The sequence below is a fragment of the Hipposideros armiger genome, unplaced genomic scaffold (genome assembly GCF_001890085.2).
Source record: "Hipposideros armiger isolate ML-2016 unplaced genomic scaffold, ASM189008v1 scaffold_187, whole genome shotgun sequence".
NCBI classification, from domain to species: domain Eukaryota; kingdom Metazoa; phylum Chordata; class Mammalia; order Chiroptera; family Hipposideridae; genus Hipposideros; species Hipposideros armiger.
Genome location: NW_017731537.1, coordinates 2861555 through 2881024, shown reverse-complemented (window position 1 = coordinate 2881024; position 19470 = coordinate 2861555). Strand labels below are relative to the sequence as shown.

The window sequence follows — 19470 nt, the reverse complement described above, 5'->3', positions numbered from 1 at the left end:
ATTGAATGTCAAATAAAGTGTAAAAAAATAAAATATGGGGGGGGGGAGCCAGGTTTATAAAATAGATAAAACATTAGACAAAAGTTACAAAGTTACCAAATTAAGTCCTTACATACTACCTGTATTACTTTATTAACAAAAAATTAGTCACATGCAGTTTTTTGTAGAAGTTCTGCAATTTGTGAAGCTAAAAAGTACTTTTGAACTTTGTTCTTCTCTTTGCAGAGAGCAACATCACTAAATCTACACATTCTCCCACACAAATAGCACTTGTATTTTAACTAACCTTAGCTGTGAAACAAACACATGCATACGTACTTTTTGGGAAGTTCATTTTATTACAACTTTTTACTCTTAATCTGAGTCTAGAAATGTACAGTGTCAAAATGGAATTTTATCAAAGAACACTAAATTTTTGAAGTTGCTCCCCACTCTATTATATACATGATAGCAACCCATATTTTATTTCCAATTTAAACAATTAGTAAATTCACTGGGATCTGTATTATTGTTCACAGTATGTAAAATATGCAAATCAACTTATTTTGCTAAGTAAGAAAATCCATTTCAAACATTTTTAAAACTCAAAAACCACACACCAATTACATATTTTATCATTTTATTAGGAATAATTCCAAATGGGTGATGAAGAAAACTTATCCATTTGAGTTTGATGAGTTTTCCAAAAACTCTGAATGAAGATATATGTTCACCAATAAACAATAAAACATCAGCAGAACTATCATATACTGGGCAAAGAGTCAGGCTGATACCAAAAGCAACATGCAACATAAAAAAGATACAATATAAAGAAAGACAATCTGCTGGATATTAAAAAAAATTATCTCAATACGAACTCTTTGCAACCAGCACAGAACTAATTAGCTATCGAATCCAAACCACACCAAGGTAATCTTGGCTGATGAAGCCAAGAGTCAACAATGAGGGAAAAATAAGTTCCTCAGTGCAAGAGATCTGAATAGTGTTTTGGAGCATTTCCATGGCTGGTACAAGCAGTATTAGAAAATCTTTTTGGCAAGGGAGAAAAATAAATACAAATGGAATGCTACATCTTTTAAAATCAGCAGACTGTCCCAGGAATGATAAAGATTATCAGTAAAGTAGCAAGAGGATAACTTTAAAACATTATTTGTTGAGGGCTCAAAAAACATTCAAAACGGATTTATTTAAAGGTATCACAATAGCTATGTTCAGGCATTTAGGCTTAAGGGAAGTAAAATTAAAAGAGGACACTTTTTTCCCAAGTTAAGGAGAATTTCTTTAAAACCAAACATATTGCTAAATTGCAACATTATGCTTGGTAAACAATAATTGGCAACAAAATAAGTTTAAAGGCTATAATATTCTACCCAAACCACTCCCAGATACTGTTTAATAACCAAGATGCAAACTAATTTTGTTGTAACAAGTCTAGACCAATTCTATCCAACATGTCCTTCGTTAGATGTCCAGTTTCCTTTAACGTTTTGAAAGCTCATTTGACAGCCAGTCAAGTCCCTCATACAGACCAGTTCCTTGTGTAGCACAAGTGGCTTGAACATACCACTATAAAGAAAGGACAAAAAAGTATTTGATTAACATAAGACTATGTATAACATAGTTTTTAAAATTTCTTAATCAGAAAATTAAGTATTTTCCCCAAGTTGCCTGGGGTATTAGTGAGCAATTACCATAAATGTATTAAAAAAAAGGAAACAAAAAATTAATATATAAAACCATAGGAATAAATGAGTAAATGCATTAAAGTATTACATTTCACAAATGATTTTTATATTTAATGATCTCAGTAACCATATAGATTGGGAGTTTTCTCGTAGCTCTTGCTTCTCACAAACTCCTCTCACATTTAAAGAATCCTACCCATTCACTAAATTTAATCAACTATTCACTATTTAATCTGAAAAGACCATTCATGGGAAGATTAAGAACTAATAAACTATCCACCTGGTCCTTATAGCTCTCGTTGCCCATAAAAAAGAAGTTCAGAGTACAGGAGGCAAAATTTTGAAAGAGTATGGGCTTGTTGATATTTTAGAGTCAAGCTTTTCAGGTAATTTCACTGTCTTTAGTCTTAAGCATTCCAAAAAGTTCTGCTTTTAAAATGGTAATGACTCATCTTTAGTAACTGTGTGTACTGCCATTAAGTTATAAATACCAAGAAAAAGACCTAGAAAACAATTACCTTTAAAGGGTAGTTTATTTTTATTTCTTTACTGACCAGTTTTATTTTGCCTATATAAACAGCTTGCTTTAATATTGCAAGGCCACTGCAAGTATACCATGCTACCAAGTATTATTTGAATATCAAACACCCCAATAACCTAGAAGGCTGGGAAAAGGCATGAATTTGTATCTTCAGAGCAATGGAGAACTGGTATTATTTGCAGTTTATGCTATTTAAATCAGCCTGGAACATCGCAAACAGTCTACACAAGTTATTGCCACAGCACAATATCTGCCTTGTTGACAAGCTAATGAAAAACTATTGTAAAGCACAGCCACTCTACTAGTTTGTGGTATCATCTTTATATATAAAAACAGTATGCTGTGTTTTGCAAATATTTAAATCACTCATATAAAGTGATATGCTATTAGAGAGCAAATATCTCACAATTTTAAATTCAAAACTTAAATTTAATATCATAATTATAGATCATAAAACTTTTGATGCTACCATGCAAACAGTACAAACATCTAAAATATGGCTGCTAAAAGACAAATTACAAAATATTTATTTCAGAGCTATTTAAAAGATATAAAAATTTAAATATCAATAACCTTTAGACATTACAATTCTCATACACTAGTCTTCCATATCTTTATCAATACTAAACATTTTGAGGATAAAGTTAACAAAAATAAAATAAAATAAAGATACTTAAATCTTTGGATCCTTAAAGGATATATATTATAAGCTAAAAAATGGAGACAATATCAGCATACTTTAAAATTGAACACAACATTTATAAAGGCATGAAATAACACCTTAAAAACCTCATGTTTCTGTAAGAGTATATTATTATTGTAAAATAGCGTGCTTCTTTGTTCAAAGGGGACAATTAGTTAATAAATATTTAAAGTGAATATTAGCTAAAACAATTATCCTAGTAATTCTAATAGGAGGTTAATATGAACCTCCAAATACTTACTGTTCTGTTACGAAGAGACTGAAGACCTAATTTTTCTGTCATTTCACTGATGGCCATAGCATTTGGCAAATCCTGCTTGTTTGCAAAAAGCAGCAACACTGCATCTTGCAACTCATCTTCCTTAAGCTGGAAATAAAAGCTAAGACATTAACAACTACAAAACTGGTATCCAATTATTATAACAAGCTACACAAAACACTGTCTTTCTACCCATACTATTCATTAAACATTAGATACATTATTAAACAGCAACCCAATTTGTCCACATAAAGTTCAGGTACTCCAACTTAAATCTCCTATCCTTCACTTTTTAAATCCCAAGGAAATTATCATATGCCTTCAAATAAAGGAAAACTTTTTCAAGCCAATCATCCTGTACTCCATTAACATAAATCATTCATGCAGCCTTCATGATCACCCACTGCAGATCAGGATTGACAAGGACAAGAAACACATAGGGCAATAAATATTTATGGCAGGATCTTATGGTACTTAGTAGTAAAAGCATTTACATAATGATTCTTTTTGGACTTTTATTCTTTCCAAACAGATGGATCAGACAACAGGACAACAATACAAGGACCATTAGCAGTATCATGAAAAATGCAAGAATAATTCCAAGAGTAGAAGCCTGTAGGAATGAAGTACTGATACATGCTACACTCTAACCTTGAAAACTTATTCTAAGTGAAACGTAACAAAAAGTTTAAAAAGTAACAACAGACCACATATTGCAAGATTCCATTTATATCAACGCCCAATACAGGCAAGTATATGGAGTCGGAAAATAGATCAGTGGTTGTCAGGACTTGGGGATGTGGGATGGAGTGGATGAAGTACTGGGGAATGAATACTAATAGTTCTAGGATTTATTTATGGGGTGATGAGAGTGTTCTAAAATTAGATGGTGGTAATGGTTGTACAATTTTGTATGCTAAAAACCACTGACTTGGGCCGGCCGAGTGGCGCGATGGTTAAGAACTGGCTTGGGACGCCAGAGGGCCCCGGTTCAGATCCCACATATGAGGGCCAGTGACACTGCCCTCCACAGCTAAAATGCTGAACGACAGCTCAACCTGGAGCTGGGCTGCCCTGAGTCGCCGGCAACGGCGGCGTAGGCTGCAGCCCCTGTGGCAGTGGGTTGTCATGGGCTACCGTATGTAGCCAGCAGCCAGCGTGAGCGGCCAGCAGCCGCAGTGAGTGGCCGTCCAGAAGCCAGCAACTGATCTGCCTCGCCCGGGAAGAGCGCAATGATGGTGTCAACTTGGGCCAGTGAAGCAACGTCCTCCACAACTAGACTGAAGAACAAAACGACAGCAACTTGTCTGTTCCCCTTCCCCCAATTCCCCAGCACTGTTCCCAAACCCCGAATTCCCCAATAAAAATCTTAAAAAAAAAACACAAAAAACCACTGACTTTATACACTGTAAATAAGTGAAGTTTATGGTATATGACTTTTATCTCAATAAAGCTGTTTACAAAAAAAGAGCAGAAGGGGTGATATTTAACAAATTAGAAAAAAAAAGTTAGTTACACATATACTGACACAATGATTTTATAAACGACATCCCAGTCTTAGGAACAATGAATTAGAATTATATTTTATGGCTACAAGTGTGAAACCACGACAAGGCTCCTCAGCAATTCCACCCCCACTCCCTCCCCACCCCTCAGGATTTTTAGCAGTCTGAACACAGGAAAATATTAGTCTGATACATGCCAAGGCCAAAATGCCACTGTCAACCAAAATCCTACTACCTTCAGGTGGAATTCTTTATCATGCTTACTATTACAAAACATTTCAAAGTATACATTATAGGCATAATATGGAAAGGTGAACCCAATGACCTTGGGAACGGATTTGAACCAGGATCTCTACATCACAAAAGTTTCAAAACTATAGATTTTATATCTATAAAATAAAGGATTGGACTAATGTAGACATCCTCAGAGATACGCATCAAAATCACTCATGGAGCATTCTCAAACAAGCTGGGCCTTTTCCCTAACTTACTGAAGTAGCCACTGTTCTGTGGTAAGAGATTTTTATGTGCATTCTTAAGAACCTGTGATGACAGTTCCTTAAGGTTCTTTCTAGCTCTAAAAAAATTCATTTGTGTAAGTAATCTAATCACAGTTAAGATGTACCAACCACTACCACCAGCACTGTCACCCAGAAAAATACATCTTGGAAATGATAAATTTTAAAAACATTCTTACCATGTTCTGCAGCACGTCAGCTCCTTCTTGAATTCTTTCACGATCGTTGCTATCTACCACAAAAATAAGACCCTGGGGAAAAATTGTTTAAATAAATTATAACAGTTTATTAAAGGACACATTAAATATGAAACATGAATACAGGCTGCAAAACCATATCAAAAGGTAAAAATGTTAGAAAGAAAACGTCCCTCTATTAAACAAATAATAGGGCTCTAAATAATGAAAACAAATTTAAGCACTATTTCTGACTTCATTATTTGAAATGTTATTTCAAATCAAAAGAAATCTTACTCTTAACCAAATGATCACTTTTCTCAACTACGCTAAGAATAAATTTTGTTCCGTTCCCCTCTTCCCTATGCCCTCACATGTTTAAGTGCAGGTAAGTGTAGTAACAAAATGGCCACAAAGTGGGGACAAAAGAAAAAAAATAAGCCAATGGATCCTCAAGATTCATGAATTTACTAACTTAACTAGCTTATTCAAAGGAAGGCACAAAGTGCTAAAAAAAAAAAAAGAGGGAGAAGAGGCACACTACAGTAGTTTTTACATGCTTCATCAGGAAAAGTTAGCGTTGTTCCAGAACACTGCCTGCCAACTCCAGAATCGGTAAGGGAGTCTTAAGCAAAATACTATCAAGAAAAACTCAAAGTTGACTTGATCAAGTAAGAAATTCTTAACAAAAAGGTAGTAACCATTCTTAAAGATATTCACAAATATTAGAATTCTCTACTGCAAAAGAAATGGAATTGGGAAGCAATTTGTTAAATTAAAACTTTTCTAAAAACTTTCAAATGGGGAAGTATAATAAATTTCTCAATTGGAGAGATGGCAGATTAATTTTATAGCTTTATTAAAATCTTTTCCTATTAATACTAAAGTGATTACTTTGAATATTCTACCCACAACCCTGACTGTGAAAGTATTCTTGATCATTGTCATTTTTATCACCAATTGTCCTGTACTATTATTTACATAATGACTAAATCCACTGATGGCAAAAGGCTACATCATTTTACATTTATCCCTCAGTATTAAAACAGCACTGAGTTTGCCAGGGTACCTAATATGCATTGTAGGTGATGGTCTCTAAATAACAACTGCCTGTTTTATTTTATTTTTTTTATTTTTATTGGGGAATTGGGGGAAGAGGAACAGACAAGTTGCTGTCTTTTTGTTCTTCAGTCTAGTTGTGGAGGATGTTGCTTCACTGGCCCAAGTTGGCATCATCATTGCGCTCTTCCCGGGCGAGGCAGATCAGTCGCCGGCTTCTGGACGGCCCCTCACAGCGACTTGAGGGCCGCTCACGCTGGCTGCTGGCTACACATGGTTACCCATTGCAGCAGGGGCTGCAGCCTACGCCATCGCCGGCAACTCAAGGCAGCCCAGCTCCAGGTAGAGCTGTTGTTCAGCATCTTAGCTGTAGAGGGCAGCGTCACTGGCCCTCATATGTGGGATCCGAATGGGGGCCCTCTGGTGTCCAAAGCCAGTTCTTAACCAACGTGCCACTAGGCTGGCCCAACAACTGCCTTTTGATCTAGCAAATTTCAAACCCATTTCCTTTATCTTTGTTGGAAAACATCATTCTAAACATTCTAATCTTTGTAAAAAGGTTACTGGTACTATGAGCCAGTACAGCAGTAAAAAGATACCCCAATGCAAATCTCAGCGCTTCCTATTAGTTATATAAATTACTTAATCCTTGAACATGCCTCCTCTTCTATAGAACAATACCACCAACTTTATAAGCCTATTAAAAACTAAATGTAATCATAGAGGTATGAAAGAATCTAGCATCACCCTTGCACAAGCATTTAATGTTGTCTCCTCTTTTTCCTCCTATTCCCAAAACTATTCCTTCTTTTTAGAATCTATCCCTCTACTCTATAAAAGGAATCTAATTTTTTTTGTACTAACAATCCATTTTTATTCTGTTTTAAAATGTAAGTAATGCACTCTTTCCCAAATGTGTGTTACTGAGAGGGAGAATTATTTTAGGAATAAATTCTAAGTCATTCACTTCCTTGGATAGCCTAGAATCAAGAGTATAGAAAAGCTAGGATTCTAAAAATAAGCATGGCTTCTATAAGAAAAAGTTACTTAAATGGACAAATATTTACTTAGTCATTTGGAGCAAAATAATTTGAATTAACTAATGAAGATGAATTTACTATACAATAAATACTGTGATCCCAAATTAACATAAGTTAGAAAAATGGTTAAATGATTCGAATAATTAGTTTATTTAAATTTTATAGCTAAAAGAACTGGTCAGGTATACTGAGAAAGCTAGCTGTCAGAGTTGAGATGTGATTATATCAGGTAATACACACAGCTTTCTCCAGCAGGTATGAACTCCCTAGGAAGAAGTACTTGGACTTATGATTCTAAGGTGATCCAAAGAGGCCAGGAATCTGCCAAATCTTGAGTTAAGAACTCAAAGTAAATTAGAAAGTGTTCTAAACAAATCTAGGGATAAGACCAAGGTTGCTCTTGGTTAAGAATTAAAACTAGGGTTAGCAAAGTTTTACTTCATACCTATTTTTGCTTCAAAAGCATATTCCCTAAATGAAATGCCTACGACTTACTTTAAAATAACACAAAAAGTGAAGTACATTAGAGAGGAGTATCAATTAAACAATATTAGCCATATCCTAATAAATGAAGTTGGGAAATAGATATGTGGGAGTTTATTATGCTATTCTGTTCTTTTGTGTGTATTTGAAAATTTCCGTTAAGTTTTTTAAAGAATGTGACTAATATAAAAAAATCCTTAACAACAGCTATGCTAATGAACAGAAACATTCTAATTTTTAAATAAAAAAACATGCCACTTACTTAACATGACACATACTTAAACCTGGTTGTTCCAGCCACTCACCTAGGATATTTACTGCCACCTGGTGGCAATACACCTCACTTACTATACAATGTTGCAAGAGCTGGAGACCAAGAATGACTGACATATATCTGCATCTGCAAATCTTAAACACATGGGCTGACTGAGTGGTGCGTTGGTTAAGAGTTGGCTTGGGATGCCAGCTCTGAGTAGCAGAGCCCAAGTTCGGATTCCACATGAGGGCCAGTGACATTGCCCTCTACAGCTAAGATGGTGAACAACAGCTCAACCTAGAGTTGGGCTGCCGTGAGTCATCAGCGATGGCATAGGCTGCAGTGGGCTGCCGTAAGCTACCGTGAGCGGCCAGCAGCCGGTATGAGCTGCCAAGAGCCACTGTGAGCGGCCGTCCAGAGGCCGGCAACCGATCTGCCTCATCCAGGAAGAGCTCAATGATTACACCAACATGGGCCATTGAAGCAATGTCTTCCACAACTAGATTGAAGAACAAAAAAAGGACAGCAACTTGTCTGTTCCCCTTCCCCCGATTCTCCAGCGCTTTTCCCCTCCCCCAATTCCCCAATAAAATCTTAAAAAATAAAATAAAATCTTAAATACATGAAGTGCTTATAAGATCACACATTACTTTGGAAAACATAATAGAGTTGAAACCAGATTAAACAGAAATGCAGAACAAGAACCAGCATTCCAGTCTTCTGTAAGTCATTCTAAGTTTCAGTTTACTCACATACAAGAGTAAGACCAAGAGTAATACTTGAGAGCCCTGGTTCTCAGGAGGAAGCAATTTTGTCCCCAGGGGATATTATGCAATACGTGGAGACATTTTTGGTTGATGCATCTGAGTTGGAGGGAAAGAGGGTGTTTCTGTTGGCACCTAATAGGCTGCTAAACATCTTACAATGTAAAAGAAAGCCCTCTCCTCACCCAATCACAAAGAATTATTCAGCCCAAAATGTCAACAGTGCTGTGGTTGAAAAACTCTACTTGAGCCTTGCCCCTCAAAGTAAGGTCCCAAAACCAGCAGCATCAGCACCATCACCTGAGAACTTGCTAGAAATCTCAGGCCTTACTCAGCACGGCCCTACTGAATTGGTCTGTATTTTAACAAATACCCAAGTAATTAATGGGCACATTAAAGTTTAAGAAGCACTACTGATGCCTAGTGCATATTCCCACAGACTGATTCAAATGGTCTGGGGTTATGGTTAGGATTTGGGGTTGTTTAAAGCTCCCCAAGTGATTCTAATGTACAGCCAAATTGAGAACTTCTGCTCTACAGGATCACTAATGTCTCTTCCGTGCCAGTATTATACATACTACATGAAAATATAGAAGTATCTTATAAATCAACAGAGCAGATCTACCTTTATATTTTTATAATGTATTCTAATAAAGTAAATAATTAACTGAGCTAAATGAAAGACAATGGTCTTAGACCCATTAAAACTGTTATACAGACCGTACTTTCTAAACTAAGTATGAAACCAACAAAACTACTGATGAGACATCTAATTCAATCTTGAGAACCACCCCCGACCCTCACCCCCAGCCAATCTTCAAAAATATTACTATGATAGCTATGTAACTCTTCCATCCTCGGTAACTTAGCCTTCAAAGGCATGAGTGATAGTCCACTGAAGAATATGGAAGTAGTGATAAGAAGAATGTCAACTCATGTAGTAAATACCAACAGCCAGTTAAACAGTAGATATTTACATATACTTTAGAGCATGAAATGTATAAAGAAAAGTTCTAAAAATGTATAGCATTCCTTACCTGTGTATTTTGGAAGTAATGCCTCCAGAGAGGCCTTATTTTGTCTTGACCACCAACATCCCATACTGTAAAACAAATGTTCTTATATTCTACTGTTTCCACATTAAAACCTACAAAGAAAAAAAAATTCCGTTGTACACAATATCATTAAGAAAATAAATCCCTTAATTGTGGAATTCTCTCAGAATTGCTTTTTTAAAGTCCTATAGATAATCAACAAATTTAAAAATCTAAAAGTTATAATGATGGATACATGTTACTGCACATTTATCCAAAACCATAGAATGTATAACACTAAAAATGAACCCTAAGGTAAACTATGGACTTTGGGTGATTATGATGTGAAAACATAGGTTCATCAATTGTAACAAATATACCACTCTAATGAGTGATGTTGACAATGGGGGAAGGTATGCATGTGTGGATGCAGTGGCTATATGGGAAAATTCTCAATTTTTCTGGGCCCAAAACTGCTCTAAAACACTGGAGTCTTTAAAAAAAGGTTAACTTCAAAATTAAACTGTATTCTATTCCACTTTATATTATTATGATTTAAATTAAAGTCATCTGTAAACTTTCTTACCAATGGTAGGAATGGTGGTGACTATCTCTCCTAACTTCAGTTTATACAGAATGGTCGTCTTGCCAGCAGCATCCAATCCAACTAGAAAAAGACATCACAGATTTTAAATCTAGACCAAAAACACACATTACGAAATAATTTTACAACAAATTTATAGTTTGAAAGCTAAAGTTAACTGGTCACACAAAATGAGTTAGAAATGAAATTACCTCATTTCTGATTCCCAAAGGCAACAACTTCTACATAAAGGCTTTTCATCTTTCTAGACCTAGAGAGTTAGCATGTAGTAGTGAAAAGAAAAGAGTAATTAGCTGACTCAAGCTCTAATCTTTAGATTTGCTTTGCCATAATCTAGTCAAGTACCTTTAAACAAGTCACTTTAGGAAACTGAGGCCACAGGAATTAGCTATAAAATAAGTGGACTGGATCAGATAATCTACAATCTCTTCCAACTCAAGTCCTTATTAATTTTATGAACTACTATCATTTTTAAAAACACAAATTAGAAGTTGAATCAGAGAACATATAAGAACAAGTGCATTAACGAATTAACTTTAAGATTCATAAATTCAACTTCCTTTTATATAAAGAACAAATTTGGGGTAAAAGTTCTCGCTCGATGCTAGGGGAAAAAACTGCCTTGGTCTCCTAAAATGATAAAGAAGATAAGGCCAATTTTACCCCTACCTAAATCCATTTCAACATCAAATGTGCAGAAATGAGAAAAGATTGGTTAATTGAGGTTGTAAAAACGACCCTATCATATTCATCTCCAATATAAGTTACGTATGTCTAAATTCTTAACATGATTCCTTTGAGGCAGATACAAGTATGAGGGAATGTGCTTGTTTCGGAAGCGGGGAGACAATACTAGAAGAGGCTTTACCACTTTATTACAGTAATAGTGAAGAGCAAATTAAATGCTTACTTAAAGTATGAATCTTTCATAACCTACATATTTGTCCAAGACTATTCATTGTTTGTCAATGACTTCATAAATAGAAAGTCGGTATCTAATAACCTTATTGAATGTATAATTGTTCTAAGGACATCCCATTTAGCCACCTAGATTTTCCACTGTCAGATTTTGAAATTCAACTGAGTACTGCTTAGCAAGGACGCTTTTTTAATATTTGTATCAAAGCAAGACATAGCACACAAAACCAATGTTATTAAGTAAAAAAGAAATCACATCACTTATCTAATACAATTCCTATGCAAATAAGTTTAACTTTTATCAGTTAGTTCAAAAAAGAACTAAAGGCTACAGGCAATTCAGATTCCTACTCATATAACAGACAACCTTTTCTGCTCTATACCTTATAAAGGGTAGTTTTAAGATCTCTCTGGAAACTAGGGCATCTTATGCCTTCTTATTCCTGTGTCCTCTAATCAAACTTTGTTCTCTACTTCATACTGGCATACAGATTTAATCTTTCCAAAATACTATGACATACTTAGAGTGAGCTGCCTGCTGTGCCCACTCCAAGCCCTCACTCATGGGCATAAGAAAACCCAACTATTACCAGAAGTGTTTTATTTTTTGAGTATGGAATAGTATCAAAAAGATCAGAAAACATAATTCTAAAAAATACACAAAGAAAGAAAAGTAGCTATATCTTAGAGTTTGGCATCTTCAGCAAAAATACAGAAAACAGGGAAATATAGTTTCATTGTTTGAAAAGGAGAACATAAATCCTCCTCAGGTGATTTTGATCAAATTTTAAAATAAAGCAAAAGTCCCCTTTAAGTCCAAATATGATTAAGCCCAAGTCAGAAGAATTGAAACTGAAACGTTGATTAGAAAAAACACTTGAGTTAGACTTTGAGAATGCCAGTCTTCACTGAAGGTCCAACTGGACCTCATACCACTATTTAAAAACAGTGTAAATCCAAAAATATTGACAAGGAATGGAAGAAATCCAGGACAAATTATGATTATGTAACTATTTTAAATTACAATTAAGTTTTATACCTGCAGCTTTGTATAATTAATATTCTACTTCTATATTGTTAGATTGTTTTCACACAATAAACATGTTACTTATTTTAAAAGAACAAATTTCCAAAGTAGTCATTTCCTTTATGAAAATGTTGGGCTGGTTACAGTTTCTGATGCATCTGTCAGGAGGATTACTGCTTAAGAGTCTTGAATATATTTTATAGACTTATTTTTAAAACAAAATAATGCAACTATAGGGTTTTTAACCATCTACAAGTTATTTATGAAATAAAAATTTTAAGACAACAGTTAAACGACTCGCAGCCACATAGAAGGTTCTAAAATCAAAGAAATCTTTTGAGTTGTGCCCAAAATGACAGTGCTGTATAAATGCAAACCAGAAGGTTTTTTTAAAGGTTTTTCTATCGTTGTTCCTATAGTTCTTTACTCAAAAACATGTTGATCTAACAATTTTGTGCTACTTTAGTCATTTCTTAAGTTTGTATTTCCTTAATGTTGCAACATTTAGCAATGAGACTTCTCCACAAAATGAAACTATAACCAGTTCTCAACTAGCCAAGATAAGACTCTAATCTGTACAGTCCAGTAATGTCCTCCCTCCCTTCCAACCCTATAAACAACTCACTGTATTGAAAGATATACTAGAATTACTTGTTCCCCTCAACTGGACCTACACTTTGACCAAACTGTTAGCAGCGAAACTACCCCCAAAATCTTTGCCAGTCATTAAAAAGTATGTTTACCAAATTATGGCAGAAAGAAATACTTATATTTTAAATTAAGCTAGGTTCCAACTTAGAGAAAAAAAAACAAATGCAGAAAAGAAAAAGACTGGGAAGAAAAAAGTATATGTTCAGGTGCATAAAATTTCAGATATGCTAGTTTTCTTCTTCATGTTTTCCTTTGCCTTTCAAATTTTCTACAAGAAAGCTTAAAATGCAACTTCATAATAATTTAAAATTGAAAGCTAACTGTAGTCCAACCACAATACTAGGTGATTCCATACATTTTTTGTAATTTAATCCTCACAATAAATAACCCTCTATTTTTCAGATGCAGCAACTGAGATTCAGAAATGTCCTCAGAATCACCGGAGTAGCAAAACAAGTATTCAAACCCTAGGTCTTGTGGAGAAATTAAATCCCTCATTCATAGCTGGTGGGAATGTAAAATGGTGTAATGGTGTAGCTGCTTTGGAAAATAGGCTGTCAGTTCCCCAAAATGTTAAACATAGTTAATATATGACCTAACAATTCCATTCCTAGGTATTTATTTACCCAAGAAAATTGAAAACACACCCACACAAAAATTTGTTCATGAATGTTCATAGCAGTATTATTCATAATAGCCAAAAAGTGGAAACAACCACACTGCCTTTCCATCAACTGATGAATGGATAAACAAAATGTGGTACATCCATACAATGGAATTATTACTATTCAGCCATAAAAAGGAATGAAGTACTGATACATGCCATAATATAGATAAACCTTGGGAACATTATGCTAAGTGAAAGAAGCTAGACACTAAAGGTCACATATCATATGACTGATTCCATCATATGAAATATCCTAAATAGACAAACCCACAGAAACAGAAAGTAGATGAGTGGCTGCAAGAAGAATTGGAGGGTTTATGACAGTTTATGGGTATGGGGTTTCCTTCTGGGCTGATGAAAATGTTCTATAATTAAGACAGCGGTGATGGTTATAAAGTTTTGTGACTATACTTAAAACTACTTTAAAGGGATGAATTTCATGTTATGTGAATTGCATCTCAATTTTTTTCATTAAAACAACAAACAAACCTAGGTCTGATGCCAGAACTCTCAAATACTATTTATATACTACCATCCTACCTTCAGATTTTTCTAGTGGACACACTCTCAATATTTTATCTAATTCCTCAGAAGTCTGACCATCAAAATGAAAGCTACATCATAATGAGCTTAGGTTTTGCTTCTATCCAACAGATCAGAAATATCTGCACTTTGATCAATGTGTTAACTGGCAGCAAGTTACCAAGGTCTCTGATAGCCATACTGTGTAATAACGCAAGAGGGTGCATGTAAGGATGAATGGCTATCAACTTCTAGTGGCATGAAACTGAAGATTTTGCCATTTCTGTTGTTTCCCTATATTACGTAACTACTCGGAAGGGCCTTTTCTTTAAAGGCTGGCAATTCTGTTTTCAACTAATGACCTGAGAAAATGCTAATAAGCTAAATCAAAGAGAACGCAAAACTCTTATCTATATCACTACAATTTTAGAGAAACAAAAACCTCCTCTTAAAAGGTTAGAGTAACTATAATAAATAATAATGGTGGAATTACAGGTAATTCTTTATTCTTTATCATATTTTCTAAATTTAACAAAAAGGACGTATTTTTAGATCAGGACAAAACTTAAAAATTACAAAATAGTGGGCTGACTGCGTGGCTCAGTTGGTTAAGAGTTACTAGCTTAGGAGTGCGAGCTCTGAGCAACAGGGCCGCTGCTTCGATTCCCACATAGGCCAGTGACGCTGCGCCTGAGCTGAGCTGCCACTGAGCTGACAACAGGTGGCAGGATGGCTCAGATGGTAATACCACGTGCCCCTAACAACAAACTGCCTGTTCAATGGTGGGCTACGCCATCCCTCAACTAAAACTGAACTCGATACCTTGAGCTGAGCTGCCACAAGACGGCTCAGTGGATAGAGCATGAGCTCTTAACAACAAGACTGCCAGTTGGAATCGCGCATGGAATGGTGGCTATGCCCACCCGCAACTAAGATTGTAACACAGCACCTTGAGCTTAAGAGACCACAAGCTGCCAACAGGCAGCCTGATGGCGACTGGCGTCCTACACAACGAAGAATGAAGAACAACAACTTGGCTGGTCCCCCTCTCCAATTCCCCAACACTGTTCCCCTCCAATTCCCCAATTTAAAAAAATTTAAAAAGTATGTTTTAAAAAAAAAAATTATAGTTTCTTTCCAATTTGGGCTGGCAGGATGGCTCCCACAAAGAAGGGTGGCAAGAAGAAAAAGGGCCATTCTACCATGAACAAGATAATGACCAGAGAACACACCATCAACATTCACAAGTGCATAAATGGAGTGGGTTTCAAGAAGCGTGCCTCTTGGGCACTCAGAGAGATCGGGAAATTTGCCATGGAGATGGGAACCCCAGATGTGCACACTGACAAAGCCGTCTGGGCCAAAGGAATAAGGAAAGTCCCATACCGCATCCAGGTGCAGCTGTCTAGAAAGTGTAATGAGTCACCATATAAGCTCTATACGTTAGTTACCTACATACCTGTCACCACATTCAAAAATCTACAAACAGTTAATGTAGATAAGAACTAACTGCTGACTGTAGAATAAAGTTACAATACTGCCTTTGAAAAAAAATTACAAAATAACTGTATTTATAAAATATGCTAGGGGAAAAAGCATGAAACATCACTGTTTAGCTTGAAGACTCACTTAATATATTGGCGATATTTTTCAAATTGGCCAACAGAGAATCCTTCCTCCTGAACCTCTATAGTTCCGGAAAAACCAGTCATGTATAAAGGCAAGGAAGGCAGAACTTTACTGGTATTAGCAATCTTTTATAAAGTAACACTTTTCCAGCTTTTCAACAGGCAGGAATTTACAAGTTCAAAGAGTAGAATTCATAATTCCTTTATAGAACACATTAGAACTTTCAGATATAAACACAATCTGGGGAGTCACTTATCAAAATTACATCTTATCACAGATAAAGACATGGAGATCATGCTTAAAATTAAAATTCAAATAATGCAGGGCTACATGAGAAATATAAGGTGGAAACTGAATTTAAGCTCAATAAATAATGTCACGAGTGATTTCTCCTTTAAAAAAGAACTACACAATCTTTGTCAATGTATAGTTTAAATGACTTTAAATCTGATATTTAAAAATTTTTTAAATTAGTTAACAAGCTGTAACTTCAAACACCTTTTTAAATTCCTTGAACTTCTGAAAGAGTGGGTGTAGAAATAAAATTTAAAACTTCTCCACAGTAATTTGGCAAACCAGATTCATTAGCTAACTGCTCTTTCAATAACATGTTATGATGGTAAAATCTGAAGTCACTGACTCAAGAAGGCATGAATTTTTATCTAAGCCTTTTAAAAGAAAAGAAAGCACACATGCTTGCCACAAAACATTAATATGGAAAAACCAATCATTAACTAGTAATTCTAATACTTCGATGGAGCAGACACCTTAAGAGTGATCTATTTATTATCTATGTTGTTACTAATAAAGCTGGACAAAAAAAAAAAATGTAACTATCAAACTTCCAAATCACCTCTTTCCCTATCCGTGTACACATCCTTCATATGGTTTACTTCATTTGATGAATTACCATAAAAGTTGACCTTGTGACTGAAGTATTTTTAATCAAGAAAAACTTATTATCCTGAAATAAAAATGCAAAACAAGAAATAGCAATCCTGGGCCAGCCGAGTGGCTCCGTTGATTAAGAGCGAGAGCTTTGAGCAACAGGGTCGCGATTCGATTCCCACATGGGCCACTGAGCTAAGCTGCTAAGCTGCCAACAGGTGGCAAGATGGCTCAACTGGTGAGAGCACCTGCTCCTAACAACAAGGTTGCCAGTTCAACTCCCCACATGGGACGGTGGGCTACGCCCACCTGCAACTAAGATTGAACACAGCACCTTGAGCTGAGCAGCTGAGAGGTGCCCATGGGCTGCTGGATGAAGACTGGACTTGGAGCTGAGCTAGTTACTCCCTCCACAACTAAGACTGAAGGACAAAAACTTGGCTGTTCCCCTTCCCCAATTCCTCAATAAAATCTTTTTAGAAAAAAGGATAGCAATCCTGAGTAATAAAACATTTAACATAAAATGAATAATTCCAAATCATGACTTCTATCCCATGCACAAAGTTAAATAAATATTTTTCTTTTTCCATTGTCTTTCCATCATTTTGGGGGCTAAAATGAGAAACGCTCCCCTAGTACAGGAAAGTACTTACAGCATAATTCCACCTTTCTTCTCCCTCTGAAATTTTTAGCCATCACGAGTGACTATGGAAATGAAAACCAGCAATTCATTTCCAATAAATCTTTGGTAAATGAACCAACCATTGTGCATTTTCAGCACACAAGGACGTATTAGTAGATCTCTTTAAGGAACAGGCTGAAAATTCATTATCACAGTCCAAAGTCCTCCCATTGACTTTGGATCCTTTCTTAGACTGCCAATTTTCGGCGACTTTTAAAGCTTAAATAATATGCTTGTCCTCTTAGAATTCTTCTTCATAAATGAAATCTGAGAAACTTTGATAGGAAAAATATTTTCATTTATCTTTGTAAATTAATCATTAGCAATTGTTTCATGAACTGTGAAGAAGCTGGAATAACAGGAAAGTAAAAAAAAAAACCCAAATGTGTATACCCTTAATTTTCATACACCTTGAAATATTACTGAACCTTGTTTTGGCAAACTTTCAATGGTAACAGAACTCGAAAATAAAACCTTCACCCCCTCCACTCTCTAGAAAACAACCTAATGAACCAACAAGTTTCAATGTTTAAAGTTAGAGGGGCTCCTTTTAGCATTATTCAGGCCTGTAAGACTTAGCTGATGGCAGAGACTACTCCCAGTACTACGGGGGAGGGGTTGCTTACACCACCAAAGTGACAAGGCCCTTCTCCCTCAGCTGAGTTAAAAAATTAGACCCTGAAAAGCGATTTTTTAAAAGCCTGTTTTTCAAAAGAACTAAAAAGAACACCTTTGTAATTATTAACAAGGCTACCCTAAAATTAAGCGTCATGTTCAGTTGCTGGAAATTTGTTATGGGCTTTTAAAAAAAATTAGTTTCCAAATGCTTCTTTCATCAAACCTTAGCCAACTGGCCTAATAAAATTTCCAATAAAAAAATGAGTTTGAAAACCAGAGAGAAAGAACCAAATACCGGCGCTGTCAAAAAAATACATAACTTGTATTCATCTTTTGTTATCGGTATATGTATATTGAGTATCACAATTTTAATAGTTTTTTTCCTTTCTTAAAATGTGTACGTATGTATTTTTTTGGCACCCGCTGTACATTTAGTGTTTCAGAGTGGCCAAAAGAAGAAACATATTCATGAAAAACCCAGTTTCCAGGGATATTAACAAGGAAAAGGTTAAGAAAAAAAATAAGAGGAATGCAGTGCGAAGCAAAGTTTAGCTAAGTGAGCGCTGAGGACTCCGGACTCCTGAAACCTTGAGCGCTCGCTCTTTTGCCACCGCACTGGGCCTGGTCACTTCCTCCCCCGGCCGGCTCCGGGCTCTCGGCGACCGCTCACTCACATACCACTGAAGTGTGCAGAGTGTGTACACGGGAGGGCAGGGGGAGGAGGAAGGTTGGCGTCGCTCTGCCTCCCTCCTGACCGCTGCCCACACCCAGGGAAGAGGGGAGTCAGACTGCACTCTCAGAATGGGCCTCGCCAGTCTTCTGGCCTCTGCGAGATCCGAGAGTTCGCTTCCCCCACATCTGCGCCCAATCTTGTCGGGCTTCCAATAAGATCAAGGAGAGAAAGCCAAACGCAAGAAGAAAACTTGCCCACGCCGCTGCCCAGCTTCTAGGACAGGTCTGGGTCGACTACAAACCCTTCGTCCCATTGTTCCCCCTTAAGAATTCCTCCCGACCCCCCAGCCGCCGCCCCTCCCCCACCACAGCGGGCGAAGGAAAAAACAGGCCCCGAGCCCGCCCCAAGCATCGAGACCTGGCCTTTCCTGATCCCCACTGGGGCCGGGATTCGACTCTCGGTCGCTCACTCACCCATCAAAATGCGCATCTGCTTCTTGCCGAAGAGGCGGGAGAAGAGGGAGGAGATGGTGAGGCCCATGGCGGTAGTGGCACTTGCGATGGGCTGA

The 19470-nt window shown here is 36.4% G+C and overlaps 1 protein-coding gene and 1 pseudogene across 1 annotated transcript in view; one reads left to right on the top strand and one right to left on the bottom strand.

Moving 5' to 3' along the window:
- Positions 1-315: 315 nt before the first annotated feature.
- Positions 316-19470, bottom strand: part of ARF4 (ARF GTPase 4) — a 28863-nt gene continuing 9708 nt past the window's right edge. Inside the window, exons 2-7 of the mRNA XM_019652803.1 lie at positions 19376-19456; positions 10610-10690; positions 10027-10136; positions 5391-5462; positions 3171-3296; positions 316-1566 (exon numbers count right to left, since the gene is read on the bottom strand). Coding sequence (XP_019508348.1) covers positions 1480-1566; positions 3171-3296; positions 5391-5462; positions 10027-10136; positions 10610-10690; positions 19376-19442 — 543 coding nt within the window. The 5' untranslated portion in view covers positions 19443-19456 and the 3' untranslated portion in view covers positions 316-1479. The remainder of the gene's footprint in view (positions 1567-3170; positions 3297-5390; positions 5463-10026; positions 10137-10609; positions 10691-19375; positions 19457-19470) is intronic.
- Positions 15568-15975, top strand: LOC109388245 (60S ribosomal protein L31 pseudogene; annotated as a pseudogene).